We start from the raw sequence: 27,700 nt of genomic DNA on the forward strand, positions 1-27,700 counted from the left end.
ACCAGACTGGCAACAGATGGCTGCCTCTTGAACTTGGCTCTGTACACACATCAGTAAAACTATACTAGCCAGTAAGACTACTTTCATGGGCACACATGACTGCTCCACAAAAATACAAGTGCTTCTACAATTCACGAACCCATGCAGTTTGCTTCAAACCACATAGTAACAAAGCAATTTAGCTGAAAGAAAAAAAGAATTTAAAAAAAAAAGCCACAACAGTAACATGAAGAACAAGACATTTTGTGGTACACATGAAACCATTTATTCACCATCAGGAAGTATGAAGGAGGATTTATTTTTTGCAAGTTCGTTGCCACATACATAAGCCATTCAATCTATTTAAAACTTTGTATACAGTCCTCAGTGGCAAGACCAACAAGGGGCTCTCCTCATACAGAAGGCTGGGAAGGAGGGGGACAAAACATAGAAATCAGGATTCCCATCACTCATGACGTTTTCAATACTATGCTAAAAAAAAGTTAAATTTTTAAAAATCTTTCTTTAAAGTAACCAATAAAGAAAAACATCCCGTCTAAACACTTGCAATTAAAAAATATATGACCCTCAAACCACCGTAAAAGGTTAAGAGAAAATTTAAAAGTAACACCTGTAAAATACAGATGCAAAAGGGGTCAAGTGAATTGGCAATGGGTCACCAACTTTAGATAGCACAACGTGTTGTGCGATTGAAAGTAGTCAAAGGGATACTACCCTATCCCTAGCAAAACCTACAAGGTATTTACTTATAGGTGGATGACAAAAACAAAAGAAAAACAAGTGATGATATTGTATTCTGTAAACAATGAAAAGGTAGCAAAAAGCTATGTTATCTGTGATGAAAGTTATGACGAAAATTTAAAAATTAAGAAAGCACTGGCAGGCAAGTCCCCCCTCCCATTTTTCCATTTGCCGTCTCGTTGGCTGGCAGGCATGGTTGGAGAAGGAGGAATAGGGTAAAAGAAGCCAACTAATAATGCAGTCTACATGGAAAAATATATAGTAAATGTTATTGGTTTCACAACTAGCTACTATACTTAAGTATTGAAAACATCTTGTCAAGACGTTAAGGACAAGGATGGAAGGAAGAAAAAAAAACAATTAACAACTTATAATTTATTGAGAACTCAAAAAAGATGATAGCAAATGATATGATCATTTATACATCTTAATGAAATGCCAACTAAATTAGCCAGAAATGTGCTAAACAGTACACTCTGTTCATAAGAGATTTTGCCAGAAATCATGACTCTGGTGCTACAGCTTCCTTCTCTTCAGTTTCTGTTTTTGATTTCTTAGATGGGCTGACATCGTCCCTTATGAAGTCATCTGGGGCTCTTTTGCGCGGGCTGATCACATCTGAAGAGGAACAATAAGCTTCAGTCAAATATACCCCTTAAGTAGCGGCGAATGAAAAAAAAAAAAGTAAAATAAAGAACAAAAAAAGTATGGTAGTGATGCGTGCGATATTCTGGCGAGGAGCATGATGCTTAACCGCTCCGTAACGAACCAGGGAACACCCACACCTCTACAGAACCAACTAACATACATACCACACCACTTTCCATGTGTCTCTGCTGAAAATACAAAGAAAAAGAAGACATCCCTCTCCCAAAGCTTTTAAAGCAAAACGTTAATGGCAAACCTACCGTCTTCGTTCTCTTTCTCGTCGTTTTCTTTGTTGTTTGTCTCTTCTTTGTTATCATTACAATCCTCAGCTCCAGATTCAGATTTGTCGTTCGACTCGGAGTCATCCGGCTGCTGTTCAGAACTGTTTACTTTGTCGGAATCATCTTTACCGTCTTTTTTGTCTTTTTTATCTCCAGTCTTGCCATCCTCAGCATTCTTTTCGCTCTCCACCTGAAACAGGTAGCAATAAATATAACAATTCACAAACATCGTAACCCCCAAAAAAATAATAAGGTATATTTCAATAAATGTGAGAAAAATCAACGTAAAACCAAATCTTACTTCAGGCTTTTTATCATCTACTTTCTTGACAACTGGAGTCTCAACTTCAGTCTCCTGGTCATTGGTCCTGAATAAAGTAAAATACTATAAAATAAAATCTATTCTCTATAAAGATCGATGCATCGCTAATACTCAGTTGCTGCTCTTAGCCGTTAGAAAGGAAAATAAAACCCCTTTACCCACCACAGAAATTGTGAAGTATTTAATTCAATTACAAAGTGAGAAATCCGAATAATCTCAGATTCAAAATTAAATTTCACCACAAAGCAAAACAAGCTTTGTTAGAGAAAGAAAACTGATCTACATACAACGGCACCTAGCCGTTTCCTCTAACGAAACAGCAACACACTTGTATGTTTGGCATTCTTTATTATAAACAAAACAAGCGAACAAACGGAACGAGGAAAAGAAATGTGTTAGTTAAGTAGTCAACTATTTCGGCGGCGGAGGCGGGTAAAACCAGAGATAAAAATTTGCCGGTGATAGAAGAGGTGGGGGGGGGGGAGAACAGAAAGGAAAGAGTCAGTGGAAGTTGGAGGCAAGTGGTAGCGGCGGACAGGACCATTGCTTTGTGCAGATTGGAGAAGCTTTCAGCACCAGTCAATACAAAGTCAACGGTTGACTAAAGCCTCCTTACACAGCCTTCTCCTTATTTCTTTAGCCGAACTTTTTTTTTTCAACACTCCCAGTCCCCTAACCTTATCCACCACCCCCTATCCCAAGCAGATCCCCTCCTCCGCGCTGCTCTAACCCTCTCAATCGATCAGGACAGAGACGGACACCGAGAAACGGTTTGACTTACCTACAAAGCTAAAAGGTGGTCGGGGCTTCAGGGAAACCATAGAAATGACAAAGCCGCATCTATCATTCATATAAAAGCCATGTCGTTAAGTGGAGCCAAAGGAAAAAAAAAGGAACTGGAAATAACCATGGGTGGGGGACAGGTTAACCGGACAAAGACTTGGCTAATATGGCAATCTTAACAGGGGAACATAGAAAGGAAATTAGTTTTCATTAAATATAAAAAGGGGACCGTATATAAAACTATATATTAGCACGTATTAATTTACATTACTATAAAAACCAATGAAATATTAGATATCAACATAAATTCTTCAAAATTAAAAAAAAAAATGACTGAAGATTATCCCAAATTATATTTAAAGTTAATTGTAGGAATTTAGAGAAATTTAGGCGAAATATTTAAATTAAATGACATAAATTTATAGCAGAGTTTTTACTTAGCCTCAGAACAAAAGAACCACCGACAATACTAACAACAAAAGTCAGGTATAAAATATTTAAGTTTTGGAAGACAACCAAGCGGGGAAACATTTTTTATAAACCATTTAAGAATATATAGAAATTTCATTTTTATAAAAGGTAAATTTGCGCTTTTATGTCGTTCATTTTAAGAGAAATACACGGCAACGGCTAAGAAAAAGATATGGAAAATTAGCAAACGGATTTTCATTAATAACTTATGCTTCATGAAAATATAATTTCATTAATAAATCTTTCTTATAGCACAATTCGTTTAGATACTAGTGATTTAGTGAAATAATAAAGATTTATTTTAAATTCTGAGAACAAATTGAGTCGACCATCATGGAAAGAATAAAATTTACAATGGTATTTCAGAAAAATGGATAAAAGTAAAAATTTTACACTAAAAAAACAGAATAGTGTAATAATTTCATTGAAGTTTAGAGGAATGAAAAAAATTTCTTACTTTGTGTCTGGCATATTTGTTGTATTTGAGTGTGATTTCCCTAAGTAAAAATAAGAACGGAAAGCAAAATGCCGGCGAGATACGAGAGAAGCTACTGATCTCACTGAAAGCAGACGATCGACTAGATTTGGCACAGCTTCCCGCCAACCGTAGCTGCCCGTGCCGGCCCCGTTCCTACTCGACGTTCATTGGCTGCTATTTTCCACACGCAGGTGGCGGCACAAACAAGCATCGGTCACGTGCACAACTATGGCGACCACCAATCTACATTTCGAGGACTTGAAAATCTTACTACAGGTTTCCTCGATTATTTTTTTCACTATTTTTTTTTTCTAAATCCATACTAAAGATCCTCCATTTTACATACCTCATATTTTCCTTCGCAGCTATTTTTATAAATTTCCTGTTTGAATACAATGTTTCCCCGATTTTAGTAACTTACTTTCATTCAAACTTTCGGATACGTTTCAGTTTAATTTATATCAATAACATTTCTCAGTAAATTCCTTTCAATAAATATGTAAACAAATAAAATTATTAGTATCTTTTATTAGTTAGTCTTCGTTAACCAAGACAAATTGAAACTTCAATAAATAATTTAATAAAGATTCGGTCTCGCACCTGAATCCAGTATTCAAAGTTAGGTCTACTAATTGTGAGGTAGACTAAATTATTAAATACAAATTTAAAAATCCTCGTTATTATTTTTTAACAGTAGTAGTAGTAACAGTATGAATTTAAAATGTTTGTAACTTTAACAAGTAAAGTAAAAAGTACTGCAAAGAATGTTATTCTTGAATTATCGCATGATTTCGTGACACACCCACTTCTGATAGATAACTAAATGTGTTTCAGTGGGTTTAGATTTAATTCATTCAAAACAACTCGGATTTTGAAAACAAACAATTCTCTTTTTATAACCAATATTCACCTGGATATTGGGGGTAAAATAAATTATCCTTGTTCCGTATGAGTCTTGAGATTCAGTGATATGTTCCAGTAGAAGTTTGATAATTTTCGGATCCTTTTAGTAATAAGCTGAGTCTGATAGATTGACAGATTCAGATTTGCATACCTGTCCAACCCATTAGGAAGATTGAATACCCGTTAGAAAACATGTAGCAGAAAAAAGAAAAAAAATTCCTAACTGTATAAACTTGATAGTGGCTAGTATTAAGATGTTAGTAATTCCAGTTATGAAAAACTAGATGAAAAAACCTAACAACTTAGAAGAGCGGCAGAAACATTCAACTGTAGATCTTGCCAAATCAATAGCTGAAGATGCTTTTATTATTGTTTACTCATAACAGCTTATTGAGAAACGTGTAGCATTTGCGAAAAAATATTAGCATATTCTAATCAAGATATCTTGTATATGTGGTGCAGTTGTGTTGATGTGATTTCTATAAGTATTTTAATCCTCTAATGAAAATAAATATATGATGACTGATCAATTATATATATATATATATATATATATATGTATATATATGTATATATATTGAAGTTCTTTTTCATGAAGTTAAAAAGGCTGTTTTGCAGACTTTTTCAGCATCTAATTTTCATGTGTAATTGTTTATAGTATCAATTCTGTGACATTGTAAAATGGTATTTTCAAGTAATAACACACTTGTTTGCAAATGTTTTCTTCGTTTACTTTCGATCAATCTATCCGCCAAATTTACAGTATAGAAAGAACTGAACAAAATTCTATGCTTATCTAAGATTTATCCTTAATGGTTTTTCATGGACATTAACCAGTAATGTAACAGCATCGCTATACAGCTCCTAAAGAACACCAAAATAACAGTAGGGTCAGTGATTGATCTAAATAGAAACATTTGTGAACCACTGATGTCTGTTGGTAAATAATAGAGAAAGGTAAGACAAGACAAATAGCTTCTCAGAAGAGAGACCAGAAATGTAATGACAAAATGCAGATAGCTATAATGCTTCAGGACAACATGAGAGAAGAAAGTTAGATATGTAGAATGGAGTAAAACTGTTAGTAAGAAACAAAGAATGGACTGTCACTGAAACACTGTGTGATTGATTGAAAGTTGGACAGGGCAGAGATTTCAAGAAAGTCTAAAAGAAGTTTCCTTAAGGTTGGAAACTATTGATCAACATTTTAGAAGCCAGTAAGAATAACCACAGTGAACAAAGAAGTTTTTATCAAGAACTGTATTCTTCTAATCAACAGACGAAGGATGAAAATGTACATGAAATTGCAGATATTCTACAAGTAGCCATGAAAGGAGTTGAAAATGCTATCAGTACCATGAAGAAAGGCAAAGCTCCAGGCACAGATAACATCATCATTAACCTTCTTTGAGATGTCTGAGAATTAATCCTTAAAAAGTAAGCCAACTTTTCTATGACCTGACTGAAACAAGAAAAATACAGAATAAATGAAACAATACCATCACAATCCTGCTTCACAGGAAGTACAATGCAAAAGAGGCTACCAAATTTTAGCCCTATCAGCTTTATAAAATGTATCACTGATAGAATTAAAACTCTTCACAAAAATCAACCATGAGAACACGCAGGCTTCAGTAAAGGCTATTCCTTTCTTGGCTACAAATAGGCCTTTGACTCAGTAGAAATTGAACTAATCATTATAGCCCTCAAACAACAAAAAATTTACAATAATTCTAGTCATTCATATGATTACTCAAATCTGAAGTATTCCAGTTGGAGAAAGAAGTCTAACAAGATGATACAACCTCATCAAGACTCTTTATAGCATGTCTAGCATAAGGTTTTTGCTAGCAAGGTTGTGAATCAAGAAGAATTAGGATTGATGGAAATACTCATATCATTTGAGGTTTTTCCATGATATCCTACTTTTTGTCAGCTTCCTCATGAACTTGAAGAAAATTTAAGTGATGGCAAATGAAAACCTAAAAATAAGTTTTAGTATAAGACCATTGAGCAATCTGCTCAATGGTCTTATACTCAGTAGATGCATTAAAACCACTGGATAATGTCTACTGAGGTCAGTGCAGCTGAGCAATGCTAGCCAAGGATGAAGGGATCACGGTGAAGTGGCAGTCGTTGGGTTGATCTCATACCATCCTTAAAAGCAATATTTCCTTGATTCTAAAAAGAAGAATACATAATGAATATATATTATCAACAGCCACATACAGTTCAGAGACCTAGAATTAGATTAAAAAAGACACTTTATGTGTACCCTATGACCAAATGCAATTAGTTCATGATCAACAGGAGAACAGCATAGTGTGTGCAGAAGCAGGTGAGAATCCCCAGCATTCTCAAAGGTAAAACAAGGTTAAATGGAACTAGGAAGGACAGATTGCAGATAGACCACTGGAAACTAGAAATGATGCCAAGGTCATCAATCGATCTGGTGATGAGATGATCTTAACAAATTCAGACCAAGATGGTAGAAAGAAGCATAAGATGAGAGCATGTGACATCTGGTAAAGGGTTATATAAGTAGAAATTGCTTAGAATAAGATGCCTGACATAGAGAGGTGGGGTCACTAAAATTAGTTGTTGAACCTATTTAATGTGAAAGTTTACATATGTATGCATACATCATCATTTATTTGTATTTTTTCTTTCTCGTTCTGTTTTGTGTGTATGCATAAGGGTTTGTGTATTATACTATTTGTATCTTTTTTTCCTTCATTCTGTCTTTAGTCAGATTATGTAGTGGGTGGAGGGAGTTTATTATTTTACACTTTCTCTTGAGGCTCAGTCTGTCTATTACTATGTGTGTGGCCTCTGTAGCTTGTTTTATGTGTTGATAGTATCTTAACATCTATATTATTAACTGAGCCTCCATGTTGGTAGACCACTGAATGATTGAAAGTGTTGCTGGACAGGGTAAAGATTTCAGGAAAGTCTAAAAGAAGTTTCCTTAAGGTTGGAAACTATTGATCAACATTCTAGAAGCCAGTAAGAATAACTACAGTGAACAAAGAAGTTTTTACCAAGAATGTTGGTAGACCACTGAAGAGCTTTCCTCTTTGAGCTTCCACCAGGTTTCACCTCTCTGCTCACCTGTGCTATGTGCTGTCTCCCCAATGTATGTCGTTATCCTGTTTCAGCACAAGTCCCTGAGTACACCTAATACTATAGACTACATTTCTTATATGTGTGGAAAGAGAGAGAAAGCATGTGGCTTAGTTTTTTGGGGTGTTGCATTCATGATCTCAAGATCAGAGTTTCAATTCCTAGAGTAGTGCATTGTGTTCTTGAACAAAGCACTTCATTTTACACTGCTCTTCTTCACTCAGCTGTAGTTGGATATCTAGTGATGGACTGGCATTCTGTTCAGTGGGAACGTTGGCCAGCCCACCTAGCTAACTAGATAGCATCATACAACAATACAAGAAGACACAATGTGACCAGCAGTGTGTAACAACATCCAATAATCTGGTTGATACAATGATACTCATCTATATATATATATATATATATATATATATATATATATGTCTGTGTATGATCATTTAACAATCTGTTTTCCATATTGACATAGGTTGGTCAGTTTGAAAGAATCTAATGAGTCTAGAGCAGGGGTTTTCAAACTGTGGTCCGCGGACCACAGGGGGTCCGCAAGGACAAGACAGGGGATCCGTGGACAGCAAATACTTTTTATGAGCAATTTGATTTTATATATGTTTTTTAATCGAAATCTTTTAATTGACAATAAACCTATTTGTTAAAAACTGTTAAATAAATAAATGTAAAAATTCAGTATGCAGAAAAGGAGTAGGTAGTAACTCTATAAGATGTACCCAGTGCAAGCTATGGACACATAAGAGGTGCAGCAATATCAAAGGCAGATTAACTACGAAGTTAGTTTTTGTATGTGGCAGATGTTCAGGTGCAATAAACACTGTAAACAAACAGGAAACAACTTCTATCTCATTCCAGGGAGAAAAACTAGAGGTAGTCGATAGCTTCCGCTATCTGGGTGACCAAGTTAGTAGTGGGGGTGGGTGCGCTGAAAGTGTAGCTGCTAGAATAAGAATAGCCTGGGCAAAGTTTAGAGAGCTCTTACCTCTGCTGGCGACAAAGGGACTCTCACTCAGAGTAAAAGGCAGACTGTATGACGCATGTGTACGAACAGCCATGCTACATGGCAGTGAAACATGGGCTGTGACTGCTGAGGACATACGTAAGCTCGCAAGGAATGAAGCCAGTATGCTCCGCTGGATGTGTAATGTAAATGTGCATACCCGTCAGAGTGTAAGTATCTTGAGAGAAAAGCTGAACATAAGAAGCATCAGTTGTGGTGTGCAAGAGAGACGATTGCGCTGGTTTGGACATGTGGTGAGAATGAATGAGGATAGCTGCGTGAAAAAGTGCCACATCCTAACAGTTGAGGGAACCCGTGGAAGAGGTAGGCCCAGGAAGACCTGGGCTGAGGTGGTGAGGCAAGACCTTCGAACATTGGGCCTCACCGAGGCGATGACTACTGACCGAGACCTTTGGAAATATGCTGTGCGTGAGAAGACCCGGCAAGCCAAGTGAGATCGTTGCCAGTGCCCCTGGACTGGCTCTTGTGCGGGTGGCACATAAGATGTACCATCTTGAGCGTGACCGTTGCCAGTACCGCCTGACTGGCCTTTGTAGGGTTTTCAAGCGAGATCGTTGGCAGTGCCCCTGGACTGGCTCTTGTGCGGGTGGCACATAAAAGACACCATTTCGAGCGTGGCCGTTTTCGTGCGGGTGACACATAAAAGCACCCACTACACTCTCTGAGTGGTTGGCGTTAGGAAGGGCATCCAGCTTTAGAAACTCTGCCAAATTAGATTGGAGCCTGGTGTTGCCATCCGGTTTCACCAGTCCTCAGTCAAATCGTCCAACCCATGCTAGCATGGAAAGCAGACGTTAAACGATGATGATGATATGTTATTTTTTAAGCAAATATTTTATGTATAAATTTCATAAGCGTTTATAAGGGGGTCCCAAAGTAAAGCCTGAAATATAAAGGGGTCCGCAAGTAAAAAAGTTTGAAAACCCCTGGTCTAGAGAACAGTGTCATGCACTAATGTCAGCTTTGGCATGGTTTTCTATACCTGGATACCCTTCCTTATGCCAATTACTTTACAGAATACTGATTTTTTTTTTTTTTTTTTTTGTGACATCAGCACTAAAGAAGTTCTTATGTAATATGTGGGAATACAGTTCAGTGAGAGTCACATTATGTTAGGTCTTGGGCTGTTGAAGTTTGATTGACGAAACAAGAACAGGTTTCTTCCAGTATCTCAAAAGATGATCACTAGAGTTTATCAGGGTTCAATATGTGTCTACTTTATGTATGATCCCCAGATTGCCATTTAAAATCAATACTGCTTCCATCACTAATAACAAATTTTGATTCAACTTGCCAGCTAATTGTGACATCATTGATTGAAAAATCACTGTTTTCCTATATCAGTAGTGGCTAATTTTATCTTACCATATTGTTACTAGAGGATATTTGTTACTGAAGTGGGAGAAATATATATTTAACAATTCCACTACTGCTACTGGATGATTGTTGTCTGCTACTGATATTTTTCTGTATTTCTTAACACTATACATTTATAAAACAATACTACAGTTTAGTAACCTTTCAACAATGTGTCTACTTTAAGCACAATACACAGATTGCTCTTTTGAACTAATACTGTTCTGTTTCCATCACTCAGAAAGAATATATATGTACTAGTGTGTACATGTATATATTTATATGCATGTGTTTGTGTATATATATATATTTATAGGTACAGGCGTGGCTGTATGGTAAGAAACTTGCTTCCCAACCACATGGTTTTGGGTTCAGTCACACTGTATGGTAGCTTTAGCAAGTGTCTTCAACTATAGCCTCAGGCCGGCAGACAGAAGCTGAAAGAAACCTGTTGTGTGTGTGTGTATGTATATATGTATATATATGTGTGTGTATTTGTCTTTGTCCCCCCCCCCCCCATCACTTCACAGCAGATATTGGTGTGTTTACATCTCGTAACTTAGCGATTCGGCAAAAGAGACCGAAAGAATAAGTACTGGGCTTACAAAGAATAAGTCCTGGGCTCAATTTCTTCAACTAAAACCCTTTAGTCAAATGACTGAAACAAGTAAAAGAATAAAAGAATATATATACAGGTGCAGGAGTGGCTGTGTGGTAAGTAGCTTGCTTACCGAGCACATGGTTCCAGGTTCAGTCCCACTGCGTGGCACCTTAGGCAAGTGTCTTCTACCTTGGGCAAGTGCCTTGGGCTGACCAAAGCCTTGTGAGTAGATTTGGTAGATGGAAACTGAAAGAAGCCCATCATATATATATATATATATGTGTGTGTGTTTGTGTGTCTGTACTTGTTCCTCCCCAAAGACATCGCTTGACAACCAATGCTGGTGTGTTTATGTCCCCATAAATTAGCGGTTCAGCAAAAGAGACCGATAGAATAAGTACTAGGCTTACAAAGAATAAGTCCTGGGGTTGATTTGCTTGACTAAAGACAGTGATCCAGCATGGCCACAGTCTAATGACTGAAACAAATAAAAGAAAAAATATATATAATCATCATCATCATTTGATATCTGTTTTCTATGCTGGCATAGGTTGGATGGTTTGACCACAGCTGGAGAGCTGTACCAGGTTCCTGTCTGATTGGCTTGGTTTCTAAGGCTGGATGCCCTTCTAGCCACCAACACTCACCTGTTTCCAAGCAATGTAATATTTCTTCATGGCCAGGCATGTTTTTGCAGAATATTGGAAATGAGTGACACTGCTTGTGTGACAGGGATACTCATTTACAATTATCACATGATGTCAAGATGAAAAGATGCTTACATACATACATAGATAGTAGAAGACACTTGTCTATAATGCTACACTGGGACTGAACCCAGAAGCTTTTTGCTGAGAAGCCAACTTCTTACCACAGCTACGCCCACACTTGTATACATATACATGAGTGTGTGCATATTATTTCATATTACACTAAGAAGCAGTGCACTGGAGTCAAATATAACAAACTGCTTCAAATCATTGTTAGAGTGTCTGCATAAGTGGAGCCTGGAGTGGCTAGTTTGTGCTTGCATCAAGTCATATAAGTTGTAATAATGAAGTCAAACCAAATAGTGATAGTTTGAAATAATATATACGTTTCAGGTTTGTGTAATATATAATAGGAAATGCATCCCTTATATAAGACCTTCGTCAGTTAAAACATTTCAAAATATGAACCAGTTGATGGAAATATTTCAATGTATATGGTCAGAGAGTACTCTCTCTCTCTCTTTCACCCTCTCTCGTTCTCTATTACATATTTGTCCTCCTAACTTTGTAGCCAACTCATTGCTCTGACCAAATATAGTGAAATATTTCCATCAACTGGTTTATATTTTTAAATGTTTTGACTGAGGAAGGTCTTAAACAATGGTTACATTTCCTATTGCATGTTGCACAGACCTGAAACATCATCATTTAATGTCTGTTTCCCATGCTGGCATGGGTTGGACAGTTTGACAGGAACTGGCCAGCTGAAGAGCTATCTAGCCTCCATGTTAGTTTTGGCAAGGTTTCTACAGCTGGATGCCCTTCCTCGCACCAATGACTTTACAGAATGTACTGGGTGCTTTTATGTGGCACCTGCACTCATGAGCCCACAAGGGACATGCCTACCTGTAAGGAAGGAGTCACAATTTTACTTAGCTTTCTGGTTTAAATATTAGCTTCTATTTTTCTGTAATAATAACATGGGTGAAATGTTTTTGCAATTGGTTTTGTGTATTGTTTCTTCCTAATGTTAATTATGGCTTATATTAAGCCTTTCATATTCCTGTTGCAATTTAATAAGTACACTCTAAGGTGGTTTTTAATGCTCTTACTTAGTGACTTGGATATGGAATGTGTTGTTATATTTAACCTTGGCCATTTACTTATAAAACGAGAATGTTATGTATCTAGTGTGAGGCAAATAGAAAAATGTCACTTTATTCAAGTCATGAAACAATAGACAATTAATTTATATCTGTACTTAGTGGCTCTTCTCTGTGCTACATCCAGTATTATCTCATACTTACTATTGGTTAAAATGAAATATCAAATGTTTGTTGAATACTTTTGAGATTGTGTAAAAATCTAACACATATTAATATCGAATGTATATGTATGTATTTTACTAAACATTAGATAATATATCTTAAATATAAAAATAAACTGTCTGCTTGTGTGTGAAGGCATGTGGGTCCATTTTTCGTGGCTCATCAGAGAAACATGTTTTAAACTTGGTCTAAAGCAATATCTAAATGCAGAGTAGCATAGAATTTTAGTTTTGGCACTATAATTTAAAAGATATGAAAATAAAACTATTTACAAAAGTATAGTTTTCATATTTTACAGAAATAATTCAAAATATTATCCTGTGAATATGCCTCTTTTCTAGATTTTTAATGCTTTAGTTAGAAGAGGAAAGAGCTGTGACCACAACCATTTTCAAAATCTCCAAGACTAGTGTGTGTGGAAATTATTCTCAGACTAGAGACCTGGCCTGATTACTTGCAGTGAAAAAGACTCTGCTTAAAGGCATCCATGGGCCCGGTGCTGCTGTTTAGCTGAATAACAAACTAGATTCATCACCCCAAACAAGAACAGTCACTTTGATGGGCTTCCACATGATCTAGCAAATTCAAGGCTTTTGTCAACCTGAATCCATGGTAGGAGACAATTGCTCAAGGTGTTATACACTGGAATCAAACACAAAGCCATGTAAAATCAAACTTCTAAACCACATGGACACACCTGTAATGTATTGAAGCAGGTATATTTATCCATTCGAATTCAAGTGGTTAACTTTTTGTTTGTTATGTAAATTTTCAAGGTACAATGCTAGTATGTTATAGTAGTAGGTTTTAACTTTTTGATATCATGTTTCACTTATAGGAAAGTTGGCGCTTTTGGATAAGTTTTTATACCATGAGGAGAAGAATCTGATGCTTTAGTGCCATCCCTTCATCTCAAAGAAGAAAATAAAACATTTCTTTTTATTATCTCTTTGGTACTAGGATAGCTCCAAAGTATCAAATTTATCCAACTCACAATGTTTATTACATAATGTTTGCTGATGCAGACAACTTGTAGTTTTATCACATTATACTTTTTTTAACTGTTTCCCTTATTGCCAATTCTATTGGGATTGTTCAAAAGCAGGCTGTAAAGATATTTTTCTATCAATAACTAACCGTTGGATTAACTGAAAGCATTGTGAAAGAACAGTAATCGTTCTTGTTGTATGTTTCTCTTTTGTTATTTTTGAAATACACCTTTAACATTTTGATTAGTTACTTAATTGTCTGTTAGATAATATTAATGTGTAATGTAGTAGTAATTTTATGGAGGAACTTAAGTTGTAAAAGTTGTAAATAATAATAATAATCCATGCTGTAAATTTGTTGAAAATATAATCCTAGCTATGCCTAGTATACACTGATACTATTTCTATTACAAATATCAGTTTATATATATTGTGTTGATTTAGACTTGTTTGGGTACTATAGTCCTCAGCTCATAAATTCATATCTTGCTTTGCATTTTTTCCTTATTTAACCTCTCTAAGTATGATGCATAATCCATTTAGATGGGAGATGAAAACCATAACCATGACAAGGTTGACTAATCAACATTGGAATGAATGTTTCATTAACCCTTTGGTTTTTAGGTTATAATTATCATCTTTGTCTTTGTACAATATTAAAGAAAAGTCATTTTAGTAGAATCCTCTCTCAGCTATGCACAAAAGGGAATTTCAATTTAGCATTTACAAGCTAATGAAACATTTGTTATACACTCTGCATCTCTTTGTAGAAACAATTGGGTAGTTAACCGAGTCATTTAGGTGAAGTATTACAGGAAAGGATGTTTGGTGGATTTTGGTGAAGATTTATTCAGTAAAAAATAGTGTACTACTGTAATTGAAACAGGATGAATTATTGCTTGTTGTGTACTAAATGACGGTGTGTTTTAATCTTTCTAATATTTTCTTTAGTCATTTCAAATAATGATGGAAAGTAGCTAATTCATAAGGAAATTTTGGGGAGTACTTCTCATACATCTAGGACAGTACAACTAGGTACATGAACATTTTAAACTGCTTAAAAATAAAGCTATTCACCTGATTGACAAGAGTTCACTTTCCAACAAATTTCCCAGTATTGAACTGTTTTCTGTCTACAGATCTATGCACCTCTATGCTAGAAGTCAATATTCCTAAACAAAGTCTGGTGGTAAGGACATTTTGCCATCTGGTTGAAGTAAATTCATTTCTCTACTGCAAATGCCTTAGGAAATGCATAAATGTCACAATTTCCTATTCAGTCTACCCCTAAAATAAAGGATGTTTGTATCTTGTGGAAAGAGTCAAACTGGGTGATGAGAATTGTAGAGCAGAATACAAAATTCCATTGAATACCATAAGTTCATTTCTTCTGGGTTTCTCCTGGCCCCACTCCTTCATAGTATGGTCTCTTCTGGCAAAACTAAGCTCTATAATTTAAAAAGAAAAAGTTTGTCATCTATTATTACCAATTATTTTATAAGCAGAAATATCTGAGGGTTTTTTATAAATATAAATTGGCTTTGCTGCAAAAACAACTATATGGATTCCAGTCTATATATTCACCTAGCCATTCATCAACATCCACAATATCATACTATAACTGGCAGTAAACTACCTACTGAATTTTGAAAACAAAAATCCTATATTAAATCACTCGCATAATTCTTTTTATTTATATTTTGCAAAGTTAATCCATTCCACTACCACCATCAACCCAAAAGAAAAGAAACAAATTTATGTTACATATATATGATATTCTCCACAATGCATATATCTAATTCTTTTAAAATTATTCAGTGGATTTCTTATTTTCATTACTTATTTTTGTCATAGCTTCAACATAAATGTCTTCACTGAATTTTTTACAAGCTTTCATTACTTATATCACTAATACCATCAACAAAGAGCTTTAAAATAGTCATTCACCTTTTAAATGTAGTTATCAAATCTCTATCAATACTCTAAATATGGATTTCAGCTTGAAGCACCATGACATCATAAATGCAGGATTGCCTTGGCTAGAATACTAAAGTTCAATCTAGTCTAGTATGTTCTATATCCAGAGTGCAGAACTTGTGGGTTACTGCTAAACATTTACTTGATTAGCTCTGTGCCAGCTGAGCACAGGTGATTGGAGCAACACAATAGGATATATCAAATGACTTGCGAATGTCAGTTTATATTTCTAGCAAATAATTCTTTGTCAGATAGTGAAACATAATAGCTTAATCCTACCAGTGAATTGATTTGAAAAGTAAGAGAAGTAAATTTTAAAGGCCAAGAAAAAAATAAGAAATTTGTGGAAAATAAACAGAAAGTAGTGATGTTTCGCAAATATTTGTTATGTAAACAAGTGGGCTTGCTTTTGATTTTGATGTTTTTAGATATGTATGAGATAATAAAAAAAACAACTCTTTTCTTTAGAAAAATGTCATCTCTGAGCAATACTTGATCAATTTCCTTATACTATATTCTCTATACACAAAGTTACTATGTATGTCCCCTTTGTGTTCACCATATATTTTGTATATATGTCTAATCTCTGTTTAGTGATATAATGCAGCATATGAATATAAACATCATGCTAAAATACAAAAGTAATTCAACACATATACATGTGAAGTAGTTTAAACTTGGAGTTAAAACAAAGCTCCAAATTTCAACTGTGAAAACTAATGAAAGATGACCTTATATACAGGGTATTCAGGCTAAATTTGACAGCTTGCGTAATAGGAGAAAGAAAACACAGTATTTTATCCAAAAATAAAGTATGTTTTAAAAAAATCAAAAATTATCAACTAGATTGTGGCTGGGAGATAACAGTTTACACAATGTAGCTGCCTTCAGCTTCTACCACAGCCTCAAGATGGCTCTGGAACCTGATGCATGTATTCCTCATTGTGTCCCTCTTCAAACAGCTACTTGATTTTGGTTACCAGCTCAGTCTTGGTGTTGTAGACAGAGCAGTTGGTGTCTTTACCAACTGTGCCCCACGCATAGTAATCCATGGGATTACAATTAGGGGAATTAGGGAGGTAGGAATTTGGGCTGGTGAGAGCATTGATATTCTCTAACTCTTTCCAGAATACTGCTACCACACATATGGCCTTCCAGCTGCAACCTTCAGCCAGGAACTTCCAGCATCCTTCAGTAGCTTCACATAGCCATCTGAATTTTGCCTAAAACCCTATTCAAAGATGTGGAAATGAATTCTGGCATGCAGGCACAGTCAGAATGCCAGCTATGTCCTTTCTTGCTGACCATAGCTTCATAGTCTTTGTTGCAGCTGTACAGTATTAGCAGAGTATCGAGCAGCAGTCATAATCTCAGCATTTTGATATTTAGCACAAATCATCATGGTACAGGTAAATCTTTTCCAATATTCAAATGGCTTCCTCTCATCCATGTCAGCTAACTTTTTCTCAACTACAGCTTTAATCTTTATGCTCTCCAATACTGTTGACTGTTCACCAATACATCAACCTGTTCCTGAAAAAAAGAAGACAAAAAAGCATCAAATTTAGCCCCAAAATCTTGTATTTAAAGATTAATAACATTAGTTGGGGTGGTAATGGTGGTGGTGATAGTAGGAGCAGCAGTAGCTGCTGCAAATTTTTGGAGTAAATCAGCAGCTTCATTTTATTTCATACTTTTGTTTAGGAAATGATTTGGTTAACATTTCTAAGTAATGTTCTGCAGAACATTTGTATCTTGTTTTGCAAAAAACATTTTTAATGAGTCATTAAAGGTAAAGTTTGGGTATATATGATTATATGAAAAAACATTATTACCAATATTACTTTATACATTATCTCTGACTTCCAAAAATATTGATTTCTTACATTGGTTCATCCATGTAATCATTTGAAATAAACCACATGCATAATGCTTATTTTATCAACACCAGAGAGGGATGGAAGACATGATCCTGGCAGGATTTGGATTCAAACACATTTGGAGTTCTGTAGCTTCTTTATCTACAGCACCATTCTAAAACAAATGTTTCGCAAATGAATGCAATACTCTCCTTGATTTTCATTGATTAAAATTTCCAAATTATCCTTTTATAAAAGGAGTTTAATGATCTTGAAAATATTTCTGACTTTCAATTTTGTTTTCATTCTCTCATTTTTTTTCTTTCTTACAGTGTCCTAGTAAAGATATTGTGATAAAAATTTGTAATGATATCATGAAATTCTCTGGACTAGGATCACCTGAACCCCAGTTAAAACTCATAGGATGTTCGCTTAAAATAGATAAAAAACAGAGTGAAAACGTAAGTACATACTTCATTTCACTCTACAGTACTAGAAAAGTCGTTTTTTTTGTTTTGTTTTTTTTTTTACATTTTGACCATTTTTTTTTCAACAATACTGAATTGTAAAATATTAACCATATCAAATTAACCTATCTAATGCTAATAATTTTTTTCTTAATTTTCTCATAACCATGTTTCTAATAAAATACACTACCTGTGAATTTGACTTCTAATTAATCAGTATATTAAATTTATGTTTGGAACATAGTTGAACAAAAATATTGATTTCAAATTTTGGCATAAGGCCAGCAATTTTGGAGAGTGGGTAAGTTGATTACATTTCCCCTAGTGTTCAACTGGTACTTATTTTATTGACCCCAAAAGAACGAAAGGCAAAATCAACCCCAGTGCTATTTGAACTCAGAATGTGAAGTCAAAAGACATGTTACTAAGCACTTTTTCCAGCACAGTAACAATTCTGCTAGTTCGCTGCTTTATAATTGAGCAAAGTATTATAAAATTATGATGGAAGCTTTTAAGTGTGAACACTTTAAAACAGGCAGTTTTGTATCACAAAACAAAAGACGTTTTCAAGCAGATTGGTGTCAATAGGGTATTTTTTGTTCATTTAGTTTGATCAAATAGTTAAAAACAATGTCTCTCTCTTAATCTTTCTCCCCATTTTCCATTCTGTGTATGATGTAAATATGTGTGTGTATACCTGTGAAAACCTGACTAAATAATTATAATTCAAAACATGCATAAATACTTAAAGATAGTCTTTTTCATTTGCTGATATTCTAAGTTTTTGTTTGTTTTATGTACCTTTGAAAGCATGACTTCAGTGGAATTTTATAATTTTATTGCAAATGTTGCTTGTTTTATCTATTGAAATAAGACATTAAATTATATAGAAAATTATGCTTGAAGACATTATACAAATTCATGCTGTTAAATCACACTCAGAACTCAAAATCATTGAACATTCTTTTTTTTTTTTTTTTTGTATACTTTGAATTGTACAATAAAAAGGGGTATCAAACTATGAATTATAAAACAAGTAAGGTAGTTCTGGGTTTTTTTTTAACCCTTTATTTAGCATTCAGATTATTCTGTCAAATGTAAAGCTTAGGAGTTCCCATTGACAACCAGTTTTAAACTTCTCTGTGAGCCTTGATGGACTCCCATCCTCATGCTGAATTCGTCCCTAAAATCATTCTTACTCTCACTTTACTTACTGCATCATTGAACATAGCTTGTACAACCCTTACAGACCATTAATCTACTTGTAATTTTCTTAATGACCTCCAAATTACTGAAGATGTACCCTGTCAAACGCCTTCTCCAAGTCAATGAATGCCAGAAATGATGGTTTACCAAAAATGCTGTCCTTATTCAGCATACATTTCTCACCAATGACCATAGTTCACTCTCACAAACTGTATTACAATCCTGAACACTTCAGCTTCATGCCTATGATCCTCATGTGGCAGCTTTCTTTTCTACCCCCCTCTTAGCCAAAGCATACCTGTCGCCTAGTCATTTTATAATGCTTCCTACTGCCACCTTCCTTTCAAGTTTTCCGAGCGTGTCTTTTAGCTTTCGCTGCACTATCAATTGTATCATTCCACCATAACGTTACTTTCAGCATGGCTGGACTTTACCTCAGCTAAATGTCTGTTCTGTAGCCTTAAGTAGGTTATTTCGTAGAAATTCCCTTTTATTATCTATACTACAATCATATGCATTCATCTCTATATGTTATTACTTAATTATGAATACTATCTAAATGGGTGAGAGGAAATAGTTTTTAAACTGTCAGAACTATTCTGCTAGAAAATATGTACTCACTAAATAAGTATCAAAAGGCGTATCACAGCGCACTGGTGCGTTGTTAGAGTATCTAGATGTTTCGAGGATTTTTATAAAATAGTATTTAAGGCTTTAAGGTATGAGCGTCTAGAAAAGCGTGTTATTTTCTAACACAAAAGTATAGTTAATATAACGGAGTAATAGTTTTCTGTAGTTCTAAATTTTTGATTTTCAATATGAAGTCAGTAATTTCATTTGATCACCAGTGCGACACAGTCAAAATGTTTCAGAACCACTGCATTAGATACGTATGTTATTTATATTGTTTAAGTTAAAGGATATCAAAGTTAATCAAAGAAAATCAAATAGTTTTGATCTCTCTTAGATCTGTATTGATTTTTATTTTCATAGGCACAATACTCTGTGGTTAAATATATCTTGCATAATAAAACATTATACTGAAGTTACTCTAATTACCAAGTGCATATGCTGTCGTTTTTAACTCTGATAATAAGTAGCTAAACGAGAACAAGTTGTTTTAGTGCAATTTTCGGTGGGCTCTTGGAATAGCTATCACTACCTTACAGAAAAGGCAAAAGTCACGAATTGGGAAAATTTTTGAAAATGTTTATTTCAGAATCATAATTTCTGTTTTATAAAATACAGGAATGTATATATTAAAAAATTTTAAAAACAAAAAAACAATTCCTCGTCATTTTTCGTCACCATTTGATTTTCCACTGAAATCCTATTATGAACCTTTTCTGAAAATAAAAAGTTTAATCCATCAGAGTACGCACTCACATTCACTCTTTTCATATATTGTTTTACCACAGCAATTATGCTCAATGTCATAATTAAAAAAATATTATTTATTTTTATAAACAGTGGTCTCTAAATTACATCCATTATCATTAAATTATGCTGTTAAAAATATAGTAAACGCACGGCGTCATCAACCTGATTTCGATTTCTAGTCGCGGCGACTTCACCTCACACACACACCATACATCTCTTAAGAAAGACAATGAATTCTATTCTCCTTTTACTGGAGTCACTATGACTTTGCCCGTTTGTAATCAGAGCAATAAATGGATTACGTTTGTTTAGCTCCATTTGTTCCACATTTTATTATACAGACACTCTCTCATATATACATACTTTTCTGTGATAATGTATTTAAACTGTATGCTTAGGACATGGCCAATATTGACTTCTTTTGACTAAGCTCAAAGTTTCTGATTAATGTCGGGAAAATTGAATATAATGTTCATTTCTTTTCTGTAACGCAATAATCTAAATGAAACATAAATAGCTTCAACCGGAAATTGGAATCGTGTCATGGACTCGGCTCGTCAAGAACTTATCTTCAGTATTTGTCTTCTGAACATTAGTTTTGAGCGTATTCCTTGGTTGTTTAATACTTGACCCAGTAATGCATAAAGTTTATTTAATCTAATAATTTTCTGATTGTTCTGTTTTTTTGTTTATGCATTAATGGGTTGAATATTATTCATTTTTGATATATTTTTTATGTAATAATACACCATAACTCTGAATAAAAGCCCTTATTGCGAATGGTCTTGTAGTCTTACATCAAGTTCCACTTGCTACCCCTCTATGTCTCGTTATATCTTTCTTATCCTTTCGAATGATCACTTGCTTTTAATCTCATATTGTACACATACGTATTTGTACAGATACTTCCTATGTTATTAAAGTTTTGCAATGTTATATCCTGGTTAAATATATTTCTGATTTACAAATTTACTCACTTATGAACTACCACTCGCAATGGTGTGCGTGACTTAAACACCAACATCTCCCCTCTCTCTGTATATATATGTGTGTGTGTGTACGTTCGAAGCTACTCTTCGCTATGTGCGATCTGTTAGGCTACAAGAGATCACGCATCGTAAGAAACTCCGATCAGCGACAGAAGAAACGAGTAACTTTGAACGAATAAGCTGCTACATGTGTGTTTAGAATTTTATTTTTTTCCTAGTTTGTACCTCAAGTGTGTGTCCGTCCGTCCGAAAAGAGGTACACTCTAAAATTAGAGGAGTGATATTTAGAAGGTGTTTGTGATGGCGGGTCAGAGATTGACCGTTGGTTTCGCACCTATAAAGCGCTTAGTTGTATAGGTGATTGGACAAACTCAAATGGCTGGAGGCGCATCATGGACAGTTAATTTTGTAAACAAAAAAAAAAAGAGTCTCTCTATGACCGGCCATAACAAACAACGTTATAGAGAACATTGTAGCCTAAGTAAAAGTGAAGCTGTCTTCGAGCATAATAACTACTTGGTCAGACCGTTCAAGTTCAGTTGCCTTCGTAATTGACTGGATAAGGCTAAGACAGAACATTAAATAAAAAGATAAATTTCTAAACGTTCAACAGTTTACGCCCACACTTTTTTCTGCTTCTGTCCCTCTCTCTTTATTTGTATACGTGCCTGTCTCAAAGTGTGCCTGTTTGAACGAAACGCTTTGGCTACTCTCTTTAGTTTACTCGGACACAAAGAAGCGCAATAAAGACAAGGGAGAAAAAGCGAAGGAGCAAGACTGATCAGCATGTGTGTATATTTGCGAAACTGACGGTGGCCACCTTTTATGTGTGTGTAAGTTTATTTGCCAAGATCTATTTGATCCCTTAGATTCGTTCGACTAAAATTCTTCAAGGAGGTGTCCCAGTATGGCCGCAGCCTAGTGACTGAAACACGTTCTATTAAGATTACGAAAATGGATGAAAAGAAGGGAAGATTGGATGGGAAAGAAACGAAGGGAAAGGAATAAAGAGATTGAGTGAGTAAAACGTAGATGTTAGGAGGCAAACACTGCAAGAGAGGGGGAGGAAAAGAATTAGTGAAGTGGTTTAAACAAGCGCAGCAAAGGAGGGGGAAGAAGAGAGGCAGAAAGGAAGATACTGTATTAGAGATGTTGGCGAGAAGGGAAAATAGCGAAACTAAGTGAGAGGTTTGAAAAAGGAGAAACACGAATAAATTAAACAGGAGGGAGAAAGACAGGTCAGTTCAAGTTCGAGGGAGAGAAACAAGGAAATGAAAATAAAAAAAGAGTGGGAATGAATGAAAGGGAGTGAGGCAATAAGACTTTAATATATATTCATACACACACATATAGCGTATGTTTTATATATATATATATATATACACACACGCGTCTGAAACAGCTGTAGTGAATCTTAACCTATTTGTGTTCTTGTATGTGTATGTATATAATCGGCAGAAGTTACGAAGTAAACTCAGTGGTCGAGTTTCGTTTACTGGCACTTAACAAATACACACACACACACACATATATATATATATATATATATATAGAGAGAGAGAGAGAGAGAGAGAGAGAGTAAATTGGCTGAATGAGAGAAGTATGAAACAAGACAATAAATAAATAAAAATGCATAGCTGGGCGGCAGATAGAAACAAAGGAAACGTGAAAGAAAAAGATATGAGGCGAACACATATTTGTATAAACAAAGAATTGAAACCTTTGGTGTTTACTCAGTACACTGAACTAGCTTGCCGTCACTATTATTAAAACTATTATCCTTTTTGTGCACGCGCGCGCCTTATATTACCACTCACTTGTGTGTGTGTGTGTGTATATATATATATATATATATATATATATACATACACAAACCAGTAAGTGGTGATATATAAAATTTAGTATATTATACACGCATTAATAGAGAACTACCTACGGGCACTTTGCGCTATAGTAATGGTGTATTTCCTGAGATATTTGCTGTCCCTTTCATTGTTTCTAGACCCTTATCTTGCCCTCCTGCTTTCACTAGTTTTTTTTTCTCTCTCTCTCTCTCTCTCTTATTTCTTCTTGTTGAAGTTCTGTCCGATTACATTCGGAGATTTACCTAATAACAATCGCCAGTTTATATTATTGTTTGTCTTGCTTCAAACGTTTTGTAAACCCTAGCGTTTTTTTTTATTAATGTAACTTGTCTGCAATTGCTCCTGGTGGTTAAATAAAAGAAAGAGTTAATTATTTAAATTATCTCCTATTTTGTAAGTCTGAATGGAATGTAATTACCCTTAATGGCTAAATAAAGGACAGAATTATTTAAATTAATATTTCTTTTGTGCTCAGTCAAACGTGAGAAATATATTTTGACCAGTCTTTGTATCGAATTGTTTGTTTATTGTATATTCTTATTTCAAGGATTCACATGAAAGAATACTGACAAATTATTAATTTGTTATATATTTCATAAATGTCCAATTAATTTCTGCAAACACTTGGTGAGCGCGCACGATACTTTTGACACCTGCTCGGGCGCGAACATGTGTCGAGTGCCACTAAATAGTGTGCGTATACGCGAAACTCTCGGCCCTTGAGTCACTTTTCTAACTTCGTGGAAATTAAAATTTATGTATATACACACACTCGTTTCAATTCTATTTTTCTCTCAATCACACACAGCACACTCAAACAGTGTATGTAGGCGCATTTAAGTTTATTTAAATACAAAGCATGTATGAGACTAAAAATTTGTATACATACAAAAACATGTATTAAACTATAAATATTTATATACTAAAGATATTTATGAAACTATTAAAGCTAGTGCTAAACATTTATTTGATTTTCTTTCTTAGTTTTCGATTTATTATTGAATTAAAAGAAGTTTTTTTTCTTCTTCAAGTTGTTCCATAGTAGCCGTACTCGCCCACAAAAGGTAATCTGAGACTACGATTTCGATTCTCAGAAGAAACCATTTCACACTTCTCTTTACACCCTGGAGAAAATATTTATTTCGCTCGATCTAGTCCTCTTCCAGTAGGTTTTGAGCTTTGTGCCAAGTAGAAAAAAAAATCGATATAGTCATTCCCTGCGATACGGAAGTGTTCCTGAAAATCATGCTGTTGATATGGAAGCTTATTTCCCACTGATTTCATGTATATGAAAGTCAGTCGTAAACTAGTCTCGTGTTATGGAATTTCACGTTGCCACAATATTTACAGAAACTCAATGTTTCCGTTAAGCGGGGATTTTAGCACGAGATAGGGTCCCAGTAAATTAAGACTAACGATTTTTAAATTTCCATAGTGAAATCATTGTGACAGGCATTGATCATCGCCGTTTACCCTCCCTTTTACTTCGACTAAAAAAGCGAATCACACATTAATGTAAAGTGGTTGTAGGATTCCTGTTTCATTTGGCTTTGTGCTTAGTCAGTGCACAAAAATTCAAAACGATAAAAGAAAAGAATTAAATTTTTTAGTCATAGGTCAGTATTTGAATATGATGATTAAAGCGCTTTGGAGCCGTGATCATACCTTGGTTTTTTTTGGGGTTTTTTTTTTTTTTTAAGGTATAGTGTATCTTGGACCATATTATTCCTGAATACATACGTCTTCTTTATTTTAAAGACAATTAGATGTGATTTCGGAGAGATTTTAGTTGTTATTTCTAGCATATCCCTCTTCGTCTCCAAAGCCTTTAATGTTATATTATTTGTCTTCACTTAATTGTTACTGTTGAAAATGAATTGTTTATTAATTAGAAAAAACCATTTCACTGGATTTAGCGTCTATTCTCAATATAGTATTTTGGCGCCTAAATGGCTATATCCGGCTCAAGCTGTTGATTTTTATTTGTGTATTGAAAATGTAGTCATTATCGCTTTTGCTGTCTTAGTCTCAACAATGGGTTATTAGTGTTATGAGAATGAAAATTTGTGTTGATATCCATCTACTTGAAGCACGCTTTATATATCATGTGTTGTTGATAGTATTTGTCATATTTTATTGATTTCTGTCGTCTCGTTTAAAATCGATTTTTTTTTTTTCAAAATCCAATAGAAGACAAAAGGAAATCCTTAAAATATAGTTTCATTTCTACTCTTAAAAAAAAAAACGGACATCGCTTTACTTTTGAAATCAGAATATCTTTTATATAGAAGTCAATCAAACTGACAACAATAGAATTTTTTGGGGCGACATTTGATTTTAGGCACAATGTACCTGAAACCAAAGATCGCCAATTTTCCATATTTGATTCAGAAATAGGGATATGAGTTTTATATATATATATATATATATATAGAGAGAGAGAGAGAGAGAGAGAGATAGATAGTGCAAACGAAATGTAATTTTTTTATTAAAAAAAATCTTGGAAATTAAACAGAAAACTGAAAATGAGTAAATATAATGTTGTGGACGGCAAGACAGAGTACGTCTGTGTGTGTGTGTGTAACCAGTGTCTCTACTGTTTTAGCGATACCTCTTCAGATATGATTCGTGTATAAATAAAATATTTATGATCAAATTAATGTTTTTAAAATATTAATTTGATCACACCAGAAACACCGTCTTCGGTATGGAATCAATATTACCTAAGAAATTTAAATATAGTAAAGTCAGTTAAGTAATATAGAATGGCTTGGGCTACGGACTACAAATAATTTTTTTCTGATCTATATTATTCCTCATAGAGTAACAATACATTGTTTAAATTATATTTTTTTTAAAAAAAACATGAAATAAATGAAAAGATGTATGAAATTTCTGTTGAATATACTCGCCGTTTATTTTTAGTTTGCAATTTTCACCGTGAAAATTTGCAATTTCTCATGACAGCTATTTACCAGAAAGAGCTCTTTCTGCATATCATGCAATTAAGTGATGGACTTCACCTTATATATTGATTTTTGAATAATTTAGAAATATGATGTAAAGTTGCTGCGCGATCGCTACTACTTCAACTCTAGCAATTTCTGTTTACTATATAGAATGGATACTGTTGTTGCAGTTGTAAATTTAGCAGTTAACGCAAAAATATCTTGAGTGTAGGGTTATTACTTTCGTTGTTTTTATTTAAAGTAATCCACAGTTAATAAACACTATTTCATTGATCTTATAAGGTTATATGACACGATTAATAGACCACAACAATGCTTCTGAAAAGCCTTTCAATTCATTCGTTACTCGTACAAATTGTTAAGAAGATACTCCGCTTCCTAATCAACCGTTGTCTGATGGATGAGAGATTTCTAACAATTATTATGCTTCATTCCGAAACTCTGCAGTAAAAAAATAAATAATCGGGTTCCTCAAAACATACATACATATATGTAGGTGTATATATATATATATTTTTTTTTTTTCTAGATATTCACATACTGACATATATTAGAATGAAAAGAATATAAAAATTATGAATGCATTTGCATCTCTGAAACCGTAAAAGGATGAAAGGATTTAATTATATATTTTTATGTGTGAAAAGAAAAGCAATAGCGGAAGCTCAGTTTAGCGCTGTGAAGAGAAATCAGCTCGCTTATACGTTCCGCCATCACGAAGTCTAAAACATAACTTTCTGTAGTTAAGGGCGAAGGGAGGCTATCCAGACAATTCCATTTTTGAACCCAAACAATGGTTTTCTTATTTTTTACGTTTTCCATTTAAAGCCAAATTATACGTTCAAAATACAAATTATATTCTCTCCCGAACTGTGACCTAAGTTGAACATTAACATAAATTATGTTTTATTTGTACATTAAAACCTATGAGGACATAAAGAGAAGACACCACGTAATGAGAAATGTGTGGGGCGAGCACTCGTTCTTTTTTTTTTTTTTAAATCAAATTTAGGTTTAGTAACTGTTCTAGAGGACCCGTGAGCAAACTGCGGCCCGCGGGGCTTTCTGAATAACAAAAAATTAGCTTGAATATTTTTTTCCAGTGCAGCCAACCTAAGAAATGCAGCTCGCTTATGGAGAGAGGTTGCCTATACTTGCTGAAGCGATGCGAGATATATAAGTATTTCGTGATAAATGCAAGAATAGATATATTTCTCCCGA

General features: G+C 34.5%; 2 protein-coding genes and 1 long non-coding RNA gene across 4 annotated transcripts in view; 1 reads left to right on the forward strand and 2 right to left on the reverse strand.

Annotated features, from left to right (window-relative positions):
- Nucleotides 1-241: 241 nt before the first annotated feature.
- On the reverse strand, nt 242-3,826 carry LOC106869173 (uncharacterized). Its single transcript, XM_014914794.3, has 4 exons — nt 3,704-3,826; nt 1,972-2,038; nt 1,650-1,860; nt 242-1,359 (listed from the first exon to the last, which is right to left on the reverse strand). The coding sequence occupies exons 1-4, from the start codon at nt 3,715-3,717 to the stop codon at nt 1,244-1,246; spliced, it is 408 nt and encodes a 135-aa protein (XP_014770280.1). The 5' UTR covers nt 3,718-3,826; the 3' UTR covers nt 242-1,243.
- Nucleotides 3,827-3,865: 39 nt separating this feature from the next.
- Nucleotides 3,866-27,700, forward strand: part of LOC106869172 (COMM domain-containing protein 9) — a 31,717-nt gene continuing 7,882 nt past the window's right edge. Inside the window, exons 1-3 of one of the 2 annotated variants that reach the window (XM_089352722.1) lie at nt 3,871-4,000; nt 5,907-6,064; nt 17,936-18,064. In XM_089352722.1, coding sequence (XP_089208848.1) covers nt 17,978-18,064 — 87 coding nt within the window. In that variant the 5' untranslated portion in view covers nt 3,871-4,000; nt 5,907-6,064; nt 17,936-17,977. Of the gene's footprint in view, nt 4,001-5,906; nt 6,065-17,935; nt 18,065-27,700 lie in introns of both variants that reach the window. The other variant, XM_014914792.3, reaches the window with a different exon arrangement.
- LOC149135657 (uncharacterized) lies at nt 14,595-26,616 on the reverse strand. Its single transcript, XR_016241977.1, has 2 exons — nt 26,423-26,616; nt 14,595-17,277 (listed from the first exon to the last, which is right to left on the reverse strand). It is a non-coding gene; the product is annotated as an uncharacterized LOC149135657 (long non-coding RNA).

Source organism: Octopus bimaculoides, chromosome 5, assembly GCF_046866305.1.
Source record: "Octopus bimaculoides isolate indiv1 chromosome 5, ASM4686630v1, whole genome shotgun sequence".
Taxonomy (NCBI): domain Eukaryota; kingdom Metazoa; phylum Mollusca; class Cephalopoda; order Octopoda; family Octopodidae; genus Octopus; species Octopus bimaculoides.